Source organism: Lampetra fluviatilis, chromosome 41 (assembly GCF_964198595.1).
Source record: "Lampetra fluviatilis chromosome 41, kcLamFluv1.1, whole genome shotgun sequence".
NCBI lineage: Eukaryota > Metazoa > Chordata > Hyperoartia > Petromyzontiformes > Petromyzontidae > Lampetra > Lampetra fluviatilis.
In genome coordinates this window covers 3,233,047-3,245,279 of record NC_136315.1, presented here as the reverse complement: position 1 = coordinate 3,245,279, position 12,233 = coordinate 3,233,047, and the positions used below count along the sequence as shown (strand labels likewise).

Sequence of the window (12,233 nt, the reverse complement as noted above, 5' to 3'; positions counted from 1 at the left end):
AGCAGGCAAATGCCCACACGCAGGCCGGTGCCGAGAGATCCTTGTGCTGCACAGGGAGAGCTGCCGCTGGGGGTGCCCTTCGAACGTTTTAGACGCGATGCATTTGCCGAGGCATTCATGCAAGAGCCGTACCGGTGGCAGGCACCCTACTGGAATAGAGTTTTTGAGACGCGGGGCGAGGCTTTCCTGGGTAAAACGAGACGCAATTAATTCTAGATTTGAAGTTTTCGTGACTGCAAGGATTCATAATCTTTGGTTCATTCGTTAAAGTCACATGACTTTAACGAATGAACACTTTGTTCGCGGAGCACGCACTGTGATAACGTGGTTTCCGAACGGTTGACGACGAACTACTTTCTTTAGCCACGTGGCTGGGCAGTATGATACAGTACGCTTAACGATACAGCACGTGGAGTGATACAGTACTCGGCGAAAAACCCTCGTATCAGTTCTTTGTACCGCCGTGGGATGACCGACTTTAGGCCGATTTTAAAGCGCTAACGGGATTCAGTAACTCGGTATATCGCTCGCTTAAACGCGGTTTTGCTTTGCGCGCCAACTTTCAGGAACGCATCGAGCGTGTTAAAAACGAGGAATTCTTGTATTTGCTCCCGGCGATTCAAAACGGCCTTCCGGGCGGCCACGTGCGTGCCCACCGCTGGCGCCGACCTGCAGCATGAGGTGCAGGTTGGTGACCTTCTGCGCCGACCAGCCAGCGCTCTCCTCGGTCACCTCGAACCAGGGTTTCATGCGCTGCACGTAGGAGCCCTCCTTGAAGAAGTTCTGGTTGGAGTTGTTGTTCTTGAGTAGGTTCTGCAGGAGCAGCAGGCAGTCCTCCACCACGATCCCTGCCGATCCCGCACAAACCACGGCACTCTCACAGGCGCGAAAACGCCGGTGGAGCAAGCGACAAACCGGCACTTGTCGCAGCAGCGATGGACACCGTTTTTTTTTTGTTGGAACAAAACAAGAGCTCGGTACAGCGCGCCGCACAGTTCACTCAGCCAGGCGTCACAATTTACGGAGGAGAGTCCCAGCGCAACTGAACCATATAAAAGGGGGGGGGGGGGGTCAAAGGTAAGACAACCCGAGCCAGCTGCTACAGCCAAGTGGGGACATGATATTGGTGGAGAGGATGACAATTTAAATGGAGGGGGGAGGGGGGGAAAACTGGGGAAGCAGGAGTATAACCAACCTAATGAGGGAAACCTGGGGAAGGAGTGGAATAGGGGAGGGGGGAGATGGAGGCGGGGGGGGAAGGGGGGAGGAAGTGGGGGACAGAGTCATTAAGTTTCTCGACGTTGAGCAAGGTCACTGCGTCGCCCGCGCCCCCCATGCATCTCGACGTGCGAGTGTGCCCGCGGGGAGGAGCATCATAACGGCAGTGGCGGTGACGGCGGCGGTTACCTCCGTCGCTGTGCCCCTCCTCGGAGACGATGTCGAGCAGCCTCTCGAAGGCATTCTCGAAGGCCACGATCTTCTGGATCGCCGCGTTCCCCTTGGTCAGCTGCTGCAGCAGGAGCAGCCCCTGCACACCGCGGTACACGGCACACGTTCGTTCGCGTGAGCGGCGACTCGCACGGCTCCCCACGCCACCGTGGCTCCCATGCACAGCAGCAGCGTGCTGTGTGTTCCCTCTGCTGCCCCCCACACAATAGCAGCAGCGTGTTGTGTGTTCCCTCTGCTGCCCCCCCCACACAATAGCAGCAGCGTGCGGCCTTCCCTCTGCCCCCCACACAATAGCAGCAGCGTGCTGTGTTCCCTCTGCTGCCCCCCACACAATAGCAGCAGCGTGTTGTGTGTTCCCTCTGCTGCCCCCCACACAATAGCAGCAGCGTGCTGTGTTCCCTCTGCCCCCCATACAATAGCAGCAGCATGCTGTTTGTTCCCTCTGCTGCCCCCCACACAACAGCAGCAGCGTGCTGTGTTCCCTCTGCTGCCCCCCACACAATAGCAGCAGCATGCTGTGTTCCCTCTGCTGCCCCCCACACAATAGCAGCAGCGTGTTGTGTGATCCCTCTGCCCCTCACACCACACCGTGCTGTGTCAACCCGCCACGTCCCCCCCGACCCCGACGCCACTCACGTCATTTCGGATCACCTCCCTGGTGTCCACCAGCAGGTCCATCATGCGCGACACTCCTGCGGGGGTGGCGGGAAGGGGACAAAGGGGCCAGTGAGGGCAGCTACGTCAACAACAGTGGGGGGGGGGCGCCCACAAGGGACGACACGGGACACGGAAGGTCGACCGCGTCCGTCGGCAAACACCACCCCCCCCCACCGCCCCGTGTTTCCGCGCGACGGCTGGCCCATGCTGCCACACGCGCCCAGCCGGGAACTCAAAGAGGCAAGGATGAGTCTCATTTGCCAGAGTGGGTGGGTGATTGAAGGAGTGAGTTTAGCGAGGAAGGTGGTTGTGGGAGAGGACTGGGTGGGACTAAGAGCTCGAGTAAGGATGGGTTGGGGTCAGGGTGAGTCAGGCTAGAACAGGTCAGGGTAAAGATGGGTCAAGCTGGAACAGGGCAGGGTGGGGATGAGGATCGGTGGAGGCTGACCTGTGGGCGTGACGAGGATGATCTGGTGCACGGCCGGTCCTCGGTTCTTCAGGAGTACCGTGAGCAGCTTCACAGCCGCCCATCGCACGTGGAACTCAAACTCCTGCGGGCGAAACACACACATACATTAACACACACACTCAATAACGAAAAAATTAACCCGTAAAAACAAAGTTTTTCACTATAAATCCTTTATATGCGTGGCATTGGTTTTATTTTATTATTCATTTCTGTTTTTCTTGAGTAAGAGTTTCATTTTTATGACATTGGTATTTAAAATAAAATATTTTAAAAAAAATTTCCTAAAAAGTGGAAAATTTTAGAATTTTTTTTTCACGAAAATAAATTGTCACGCACAACGAGTCTGTGTGCAAAATGTCAGCTCGATTGGATCACGGGAAGTGGGTTAAAAAACGACCGAAATATTTGCACGGTCGTAAGCGCGCAAGCAAGCAAGTGCCCCCGTATAGCCTAAACAGACTGTAGGGGCAAGTGCTGTTAGCGAGAACCTATGAAGGCTGGAACGGTACACGAGGGGGTGGGTGGCCAGCACCACGCCCGGCCGACTGTCTCCCCAGTGGCGATGTTTACACACCGCACCAGGTACTCATTTCAGGCTGAGTCGACCTAGGGGAGGCCCAGGACCGGTTCAGATAATCGTCACTGTTATTGGCCGTGAGCGGGAATCGAACCCGGGTCGCCGGGTTCATAGTGCAGCGCGCTAACTGCTACACTACCGCACCCCACCACACACGATCACACACACACGGCCTCCCGCCCAGTCGCCAGCTGAAAAGGGACGCGACTACGAACGTTGACCACATTCGATCGAGTGACATTGTCGTGCAGACATCACATGGAGTGAAATCACGTGCTGTGACATGGTGGTGGTGGTGCAACATTGCATCAGAGCGGTACCATGGAGTGACATCACGAGAATCCAATACATTTCGATTTAAAGCTTTCGTGACTGCAGGGATTCATCTTCTTGGTTCTTTCGGTAAAGTCACGTAGAAGGGAAATAATAAAAATAAAACATAATAAAATAATTCTCACGACGTTTCGGCCACAACGCAAGCAGCCGTCCTCAGGTGAAGAACAGGTCTGTTGCACGCTGTCTTCCCGACAGACCTGTTCTTCACCTGAGGACGGCTGCTGGCGTTGTGGCCGAAACGTCGTGAGAATTATTTTATTATGTTTTATTTTTATTATTTTATTATTTCCCTTCTACGTGACTTTACCGAAAGAACCAAGAAGAGAATCCAATAGCTGTATTATATTTTGTTATCCTTCCCGCGCGTCTCCGATGAGCACGGTTGGCTACTTACGGTGCAAAAGAAGTTCAACATAAACATGTACATACGGGGTGGGGGGGAGGGGGGAGTCAATGCAGTGACATCGCAGAGAGCGTGTCGCTCGTTCGTGCGCATGTACGTTCGACGGGGTCGGGACTCGGGATACCTCGAGGAAAGAGAGCAGCAGCGACACGTTCTCCTGCTTCTGGATGATGACGTCGGTGAACTGGGCGCCCAGGTCCTCCTCTGGGGCCGTCTTCTGCTGCTGCTGCTGGTGGTGCTGTTCCTCTGCGGAGGGGGAGGTCACGGTGTGTGTCGCGGTGACAACCGCATGGGACAAGCGAATGTTATGACCTCGCACCATTAAACTATTAAACTATTTTTTATCTACCACGTAAGGCCCACTGAGCTAAAGAGCTGTTTTTGAAAAGTGAACTGGCCACAAATGATAGCTCAATACTCTAAAACGCACATTGATTCTAAAGGTGGAGGGAAAACCCGGAGGAACCGGTGAAAAATCCATGTGACCACGGTGAGAGAGACATGCAAAACTCCAAATATACAGGCGGTAGGGTCGGGATCGAACCCATGACCTCCAGCATACCAGACAAGGTAGTTAACATTTCACCACCTCGGTGAGATGTTAAGCCCAGACGCGACAGACAACGCCCACACGTGCAAGGGCAGCTCTTATCTCGGAGGTGTGCACCTGGGCTCATCAGTGGTCGGAACGTGACTGTTCAACGTCCCAGTGTCAAACTTGTTCACCCTGCAAGTGGCCCACGGCAGCTGCCATTCCCCCTCTGCGGAAACGCCACAGTGCAGACTATAGTACCGTATTGTATATGCTATCACATGTAAGGCAAGCGGCCGTATTTGTTTTGTAATTTATTATTTGACCACGTGATTTTGTTATTTATTTACTGTAAAGCGGCTTGATGTACTCTGCACGAAGACTACTACATGAAAGCCAAGTGCTTTGTTTATATTGTTTATTGTATCGTTTCTATTGTTGTGTTTGTAATGTTTCAATGGTTCATGTTGTTTGTATTGTAGTTGATTGTATCGTTCGTTATTGTTCATATTGTTGTTCATTTATTGCTTCAATTGTTCGTGCTTGTTTGTTTTGTTGTTTATTGTTTAATGTTTGACGACAACCTCACGATAATAATAACGCACACCTTTTCCCCCTGTATTTTAAGATAAGATTTTGGGGGGAGGGCGAGTTTGTTTTAAAATCCAGTAGCTGCATGTGTGTCACAGTGTGTCACTGTGTGTGTGTCACTAGGTTTGTGGGGAGCGGTGGCGTAGTGGTTAGAGCGCACACCGTGCTACGTACACGGGAACCGAGTTCGATTCCAGCTTGCGACGATTATCTGAACCTATCCTGGGCCTCCACTAGGTCAACTCAGCCTCAAATGAGTACCTGGTGGGGTGTGTGATTATCGTCACTCGGGAGACAAAGGCGATCGAGTGTGGTGCTGGTCACCAACCCCCTCGTGTGCCGTGGCGGCCTTCATAGGTGCTCGCTAACAGCACTTGATCCAACAGTCCATTAAGGCTATACAGGGGGTCTTTGTCTTCGTGACTTGGTTTGTGTAACTATATTGACACCAGGCATCAGTGTGGGGTGCGTCTCACTGTCTGGAGCATCTTATAACCCGGAGAGTGATATTTCTAACAATAATAACGTAACGTTTTATTCTTACAGAGTGCCATTCGTGCACACTGCAGGAACAAAGCACCTGACGAACAAACTCGTGACGCGCGCAGCCATCGCACGGAGGCGTGCGCGGGAAAACCGCAGCCACAACTGGCGCTGCCAAAACAAATTCCCCAAGCTCTGTGATCCTACATCAGGACGTTTGGCCGACTCCACTTTCTAACGAGCGTCTATAACCTTCGTTGCAACTACCAGATAAGAGCCGACCTGCACGTTGGGTCGCACCACCTCTCGTACACGGCACCCTCACACCGCCCAGCGGCGACAAGCAGTGATTCGCGCACGGCATGCAGACCACCGCACCACACGCAATCCCCCGGCAGCACTCGAGTCACAACACCACCACCCAACAAAGCCCCCCACCAACCTCTTCCTCCGATGCATTACGATGACAAAATATACGTAGAATTTTAGGCAGGATTGTGACAACAATGCCCGTTACCTTTGTCAATTACGTTCAAAATGCAAGGTAAAGGTGCAGCCCTGCAATTGCTTGCTCACGCAAAAGGGGTTCTAGATAGCCCTTCCAGAAGGTACTTTGGCCTACTCTTCCACCCTGGCCAGTAACCTGCTCATTGACCTGCTGCGGTGTGCCCATGCATGCCACTGGGTGGACAGAGGCGGATACGATTTAAGAAACTTGCCCCTGTTGTTTTGACCGCCGCGCTGGTGGGAATCAAAACGGCGACCAGCGTGAAAAGCCATTACACCACAGCAGCACCATGTGTGCGGTGTTATCAACGTCGTGGGCGAAAGCGCCGTTCTGCGTGCTAAAGTGAAATTTATCCCAAAACGAAGCCATCCGAGAGGTTAAACAGAGCGGTGAATCCATCCGTTAAGGTCCCGCGTGTGCGCAGCCGATAAAGAGTTAGAGGCATTCCCAAGTATCGCGGGGGAACGCAGCAACACCACGTGTGTTAGTGCGGCATGCAGGCAAGCCTCCTCCCACAAGCGGGCGTGACGTCGCGTCGTTTACCTTCTGCGTCCTCTGACGTCCGGCGAACGCAAGGGGGGACACAGAGAAGAGAGCGTGAACGGAACACACGAGCCACCGTCAGCCGGCTTCGCACGCCGCTCCCCGCAACTCAATGACGACGGCAGCAGCGGCAGCAGTAACGGTGAAAAGGCATGGGGGACAGCGACGCTGTGAACGCGAATTACCTTCTTCCTCGCCCACGTCGTTCGAGACGATGTTGCACAGCGTGTCCAGCGCGAAGGCCGTGATCTCTGCGTCGGACCTGAGTGACGAGAGACGCGTGGTTAGTAAGAGAGACCATTGGCAGCGGCGTCTGTAAGGTCATCGTCAAAAACCAGACTTTGCAAAATGATATCCCGTTAACCATTAAGCGTATTGGGAACCAGTTCCTAAAATCAGGAACCGGCCACTGTTTAAAGTGGAATGCGAGTAACGAGAGCACTGATTGCTCGTGCGAACGTACAAACGGCACAGTGGCCCGAGACACCACGTGGTTCATTTGCCCTCGCCTCTCAGTTCGAAAGGTGAAGGTGAAACCCTGCGCTGGGGATGTTTTACTCTAGGCCATGTGGGCACCTAATCCGGCCCAGCATCCCATGGCCACGTCTTCATCGACCCCTCCCCGCCCGCGTTGAGGACTCTCTACCGGACACGATTTACTCTCATTCACAACCCTTTGTGTTAAATCCCTGCACCGGAGGTCACAGCAACACACTCACCCACCAACACACTCATTCACTCCCTCACCCACTCACCCACCAATTCATTCAGTTACCCACTCAATCAGTTGCTCACCCATCTATTCCCTTGTCCACTCACCACGCTGCAGGTCACCTCACTTCTCTTTCCGATTCTTCCCTCGCCCTGCTCCACTTTGGAATTCCCTCCAGACCGTCTCTTTTCCAGAGCTCTTAGAAAATAACCTTGCCCAAATCAAGGAACATGTCAAATCTAATCTTCTGTAAGAATTCTACAGTGCCGTTTGTTGCTGGCTGCTGCGCTCAGTAACTGTGGAAAGTAAAAAAAAAACAATCCACTCGTGTGTTTGGATGAGGATGTGCAGCTGGCGTGAGTGATAGACACGTGGAAAGACAGGAGTGGAGTGTCCGGGCACTGGGCTGGAACCTCGCATAGGAAACGTACGTCCCTATCTTTGCATCGTGATGCAAATGCACGTGTGCAGCTGTGCAGCCAGGCTCCTGGTGAGCAGAGCAGCGACGCACAGGGGTGTGTGCGTACCGGTCGGTCTGCAGGACGTGCAGAAGGTGTTCCATGCCTTGCGTGCCGACCTCCATGCGATATTTCTACAATGAGCAAAACCGTTAAGTTCAGGGATTAAACAATATCAAATGTCCGCCATATAGCCTTAGCAGTTGGGAAAATGCTGTTCGCGAGCGCCTATTCAGGCAGGCATGGCACACGAGAGGGTGGGTGGCTAGCACCACGCCGGCCGCCTTTGTCTCCCCAGTGCTGATATTTACACACAGCACCAGGTACTCATTTAAGGTTGAGTCAAACAAGAGGAAGCCCAGAACAGATATTCGTCACTTTTATTTGTCGTGAGCAGGAGAGCAGAGCACACACATACACACAAGGCCAGCGTGATGTCGGCTGCAGTCTGGGACACTAATTAAGCCCATCTCTTTTTACAGAGCTTATAATAGCAAACATCCCGGCGAGCATACATGATGTCAACAATCAGGCTGAAAAGCACGCTTGGGAGAGACATTGCGTTTCTAGATGCACGGCACATAGCGCAATGTAGTCGTCGATTTAAACGCTGCTGGGAAGGACACAAAGAGTACAAAGGATGATGGTGATATCTAATTGAACACAACGGCTCATTAGTTCTGCTACGAATCAGCTGAGAACGGCAAGCCTGATGCAAGGCGACACTCGGGGGTCTTCACAGGGAACTCATCTCATGCAGCTCATTACCCTCTATAACCCCAACCACGATGATCTGGAAGCTGGATTCTCCTGGTAGTCTCTGTTGAGCCATGTGGCTCGCGCCGGGGGACAAAGCACGCCTCAAATTAGCGCCGACATTGCTGCAAAAATAACGGACGGCACAAATTGGGGCACGTCTTTCTTTGTCTGATTTTAAGTTAAGGCTGTCTGTCAGACCATGGCTCTTTGGTAAGGCATATTAAAAATGACCGCAGCATGACACGCATTTAAGTGTGCTATGGTGACATGCGATGCCCTCTATCGTGAGGATTGAGGAGTAGCAAGCGTGGTAAATTACTGAATGCTGCATGATTGCCGTAATGTCTAGATTATGAAGACACATTTTCTCCACCTGTAGTTTAAAGGAAGAGTTGAGGATGCATATTATAATCCGGTAGGCGTGAGTGTTACTGTGTGTGTGGCCAAATTCATATCAACTTATTGATACTGGCACTAAGTGTGGGATGTGCCTTACTTTCCAGAGCATCTCATAATCCTGAAAATATGGTAATAGTTTCATGTCATCCATTCCAGCTACTAAATTAAGGTTGTTATAAAGGCACCTTGGGGTGAATCTTCCACATATGATACAATGTGACTGATTACTATTAGCATTGCTGTGATGCATTCAGTATATACGTTGTAAGTGTGTGTGTATACAATACACATGGAAATCAATCCCATGTGCTTGTTCAATGGAGGAGTGCTCTCCTAACCTTGGAGAGCGATTTGAGAGCCCTCACGGCACCCCTCCGGTCCTCGATCAGTGTGGAGGACGCGACGCGGTCACACAACTTCTGCACCTGCTCCCCGCACACACGCAGACACACACAGGGCTCAGCACCAACAGGTCCCTCACCTGGGTCACCTTGATCCACCTTGCCTGAATCTGGGTTATCATTAGCGTCAGTGTGGTTAATTTGTGTTACATATTTTCTTTTTTATCAACCTAGGATCCATATCTAACAGAGGTCCTTGCGTATATAATAATCTGGCAGTTTACCAGGTTGGTTCATGGCCCCACTCAGTGCATGAGACACTGAATATCAAAACCAGCCCAGACTTTTGCTTGTGTTGAACCAAGGCAGCTGAATGTGTGCACCATCACAAAGCAATGCGGCTGATAGGATGAGTAAGACATATTTTAATTTTGATGTGGAGGGACAGATATGCTGAGTGAAGCATATTGTCTGCTTACTCTATTTTATTTATTCACCAAAGGTATCTGCACTGTTTGCTCAGCCTGCCTTCACATCTCCAGTCCGCAAATCTGCTGCGTTTTTTACCATGCAGGATTGCGTCATTTGCCAAATAGAAGTGAAAAGTCTGGACTACAGCCCTTGTACTTTGTCCCTGCAGTTGAGATCACATTTTTTGTTAATCAAACAACAACATTCAAGTAGTGTTTTCTTTGCTGCAAATAAGATGCACAAATACCGCTCGGAACGCGGAACGTATTTATTATAATCGGTCTAGCACGGCCACCGATACTGTGTGAATGGCAGCTATTTACCAAGAACCAAAACTAGAACAGACTGCGTTGTGCATCACAGGAATGCGACGGACACAGCGGGTCTCTCGCAAATGAAAAAGAAACACAGCATTAATGCCGCGCAACCTGACCGAAAATATACAACTGTCAAATATCTCTCGGCACAGAAACGTCCACTCGGTAGGTAACACTTGTAGAAATTTCAATACGGCATGCACAGCACGTCGATTTCACGAAGCCCTTCCCGTGTGTGGTGTGGCGAGGCTAGAGTCGACCTCCTAGGGTGAACACCACCTCCTAGATTGCAAGTCCAGTGCACTAACCATTACACTTCGGTAGTATCCTTCCATTCAAAGTTGAGAAGGTCAACACGTGTTATGTTTATTGTTCTAGACATTTCTCAAGTGCGGCAAACCGCTACGTTTTTTGTTCAACCGGTTACTGGTAACTAAAAAAACCCCCAAATTTAACAATCCTACTTCGAAGGACCTCCAGACTCTGCAGATGAATGATGTTTTGCTTATGATAAATCACTTGGCTTAACATAGCAGTATACAGTGCAATATTCAAATACAAGGTACTGTACTCGTTCTGACCTTTCTCCGTTGACAGAAATGTCAGGGATGTTTTCTGTTATGTGGTCGTGTTAATAACGAATCTGGTGAAGATGAATGTGGTGATGTTATGTGTTTAATTGTGGCTACCATGCTTGCATCTGTTTAATATATAAATACAAAACAGCATTTTGTGAATCCACTGTTGTCCGCTATGGGAGTTGCTCGACCATACTTCACCAATTTGGTACGTGCGGGCTGGTGAAGATTGCGGGGGGAGGTGGGTAGATGTTGGGAGTATGACCGGTTCAGACCATCGCTCGCCATCGATTTAAGCCACGGCATGGACTCTTAACTCGGGTCAGCGGGTTCATAGCAGAGTGCACTAACCACTGGGCCACGACTCCACCGTGCATCTGCTAAGAGGCGGTATTCACGGCGCGTAGCCATAAGAACTGTATGCAAGGCGAGGCTTTGTGTCTCTCGTGCATATGCATCGTCGATGCGCGTGAGAAAGAACCCGATTACAATCGGACACTGACGCGGAACGGCAGCCAGGCGAGGAAGGATTAAGTTGTCGCGGGCGCTCGGAGTTAACTCTGAAACGCGTCCGCACGAATGACGTGTCACAAACTCCGGGGCGCCACATAAGCGCTCAGGGTCCAGGGACCAGTGCGGGAGGGGGGGGGATGCAGTCCAACCAGTGTTAGGGGAAAGCTGGAAAGAATTCATTTGGAGGAGACGAAGGAAAATGGGAAACCAAGAGTTGGAATACCAAGGAAGGGTTTTGAAACCAATCGGGACCCAGAGAGTAGGAGGTGCAACCAAGAAAATGTAGATTAAGGGAAATCCACGGAATGTCAGACGTGGGACGTGGGAGTCCAACCAAGGGAAGCGAGACGAGTAAAAGTGCTGTCAAGTTTAACGAGGACCTGGGGGGCGAGTTCAACCAGGGCGAGGACGACCAGGAAGGTGAATGCAGTGAAGGAGAAGACGCAGGCGAGACCAAGGGGAAACATCGACCAGGAAAGGGAAAACAGGGTAAGAGAGACCCAGAGAGGGCAATGCAGCGAAGGCGAGCCAGGACAGCAGAGCTCTGTGCGTCGTGAGCCAGGGGAGAGGGGACCCCGGGGCACGGGGACCTCGAGAAGTGGCCGGGGCGCGGCTCCCTACGACGGGGGTCTGACACGTCAACATCCGAGGCCGCGGCCTTCACTCGAGCAGCGGCTTCTCCTGCTCATTCCGCGGGTTCAGCGCGCCCCGCGCGGGCAGAGGCCGCTAGCACCACACGGCCTCGCCCCGTCCCACCCTCCCACCCCGTGTGAGCCCGTTGCGCGCGGCCGCCTCTCACCGTCTCGGCGCCCGTGGGCTGCGGCCCCGCGGCCTGGCCGCCCATGACACCGCGGAGGAAATTCATGGCGGCGCGGGGAAGGGGGACGAGGGAGATGCAGCGAGCGGCACGGCGAACGCGCGGCCTTCCTACTCCCCGCAGGCCGCGTGACGTCACTCACTGGAGTAGTGGGCGGGGTGGGCGTAACGTCGTTAGGCGACGCCTACTCGTGTGACGTCACAAAGAGGCGTGGCTTTATTTTCAGATGAAGGGGGGGTGGTGAAGGGGGGGGTGGTGATAACCCGCGTGACGTCACGAGAAATTAGGGAGGGGCGTGTTATCCCAAAGGGGGGGTGGGC

General features: G+C 52.2%; 1 protein-coding gene across 2 annotated transcripts in view; it reads right to left on the bottom strand.

Moving 5' to 3' along the window:
* The window catches only part of USO1 (USO1 vesicle transport factor), a 31,026-nt gene extending 18,956 nt beyond the window's left edge, over window positions 1-12,070 (bottom strand). The window contains exons 1-10 of one of the 2 annotated variants that reach the window (XM_078875329.1): window positions 11,896-12,070; window positions 9,215-9,301; window positions 7,788-7,852; window positions 6,734-6,810; window positions 6,549-6,560; window positions 4,016-4,137; window positions 2,555-2,657; window positions 2,086-2,141; window positions 1,408-1,528; window positions 670-848 (exon numbers count right to left, since the gene is read on the bottom strand). In XM_078875329.1, coding sequence (XP_078731455.1) covers window positions 670-848; window positions 1,408-1,528; window positions 2,086-2,141; window positions 2,555-2,657; window positions 4,016-4,137; window positions 6,549-6,560; window positions 6,734-6,810; window positions 7,788-7,852; window positions 9,215-9,301; window positions 11,896-11,961 — 888 coding nt within the window. In that variant the 5' untranslated portion in view covers window positions 11,962-12,070. The remainder of the gene's footprint in view (window positions 1-669; window positions 849-1,407; window positions 1,529-2,085; window positions 2,142-2,554; window positions 2,658-4,015; window positions 4,138-6,548; window positions 6,561-6,733; window positions 6,811-7,787; window positions 7,853-9,214; window positions 9,302-11,895) is intronic. The other variant, XM_078875330.1, reaches the window with a different exon arrangement.
* Window positions 12,071-12,233: the final 163 nt, after the last annotated feature.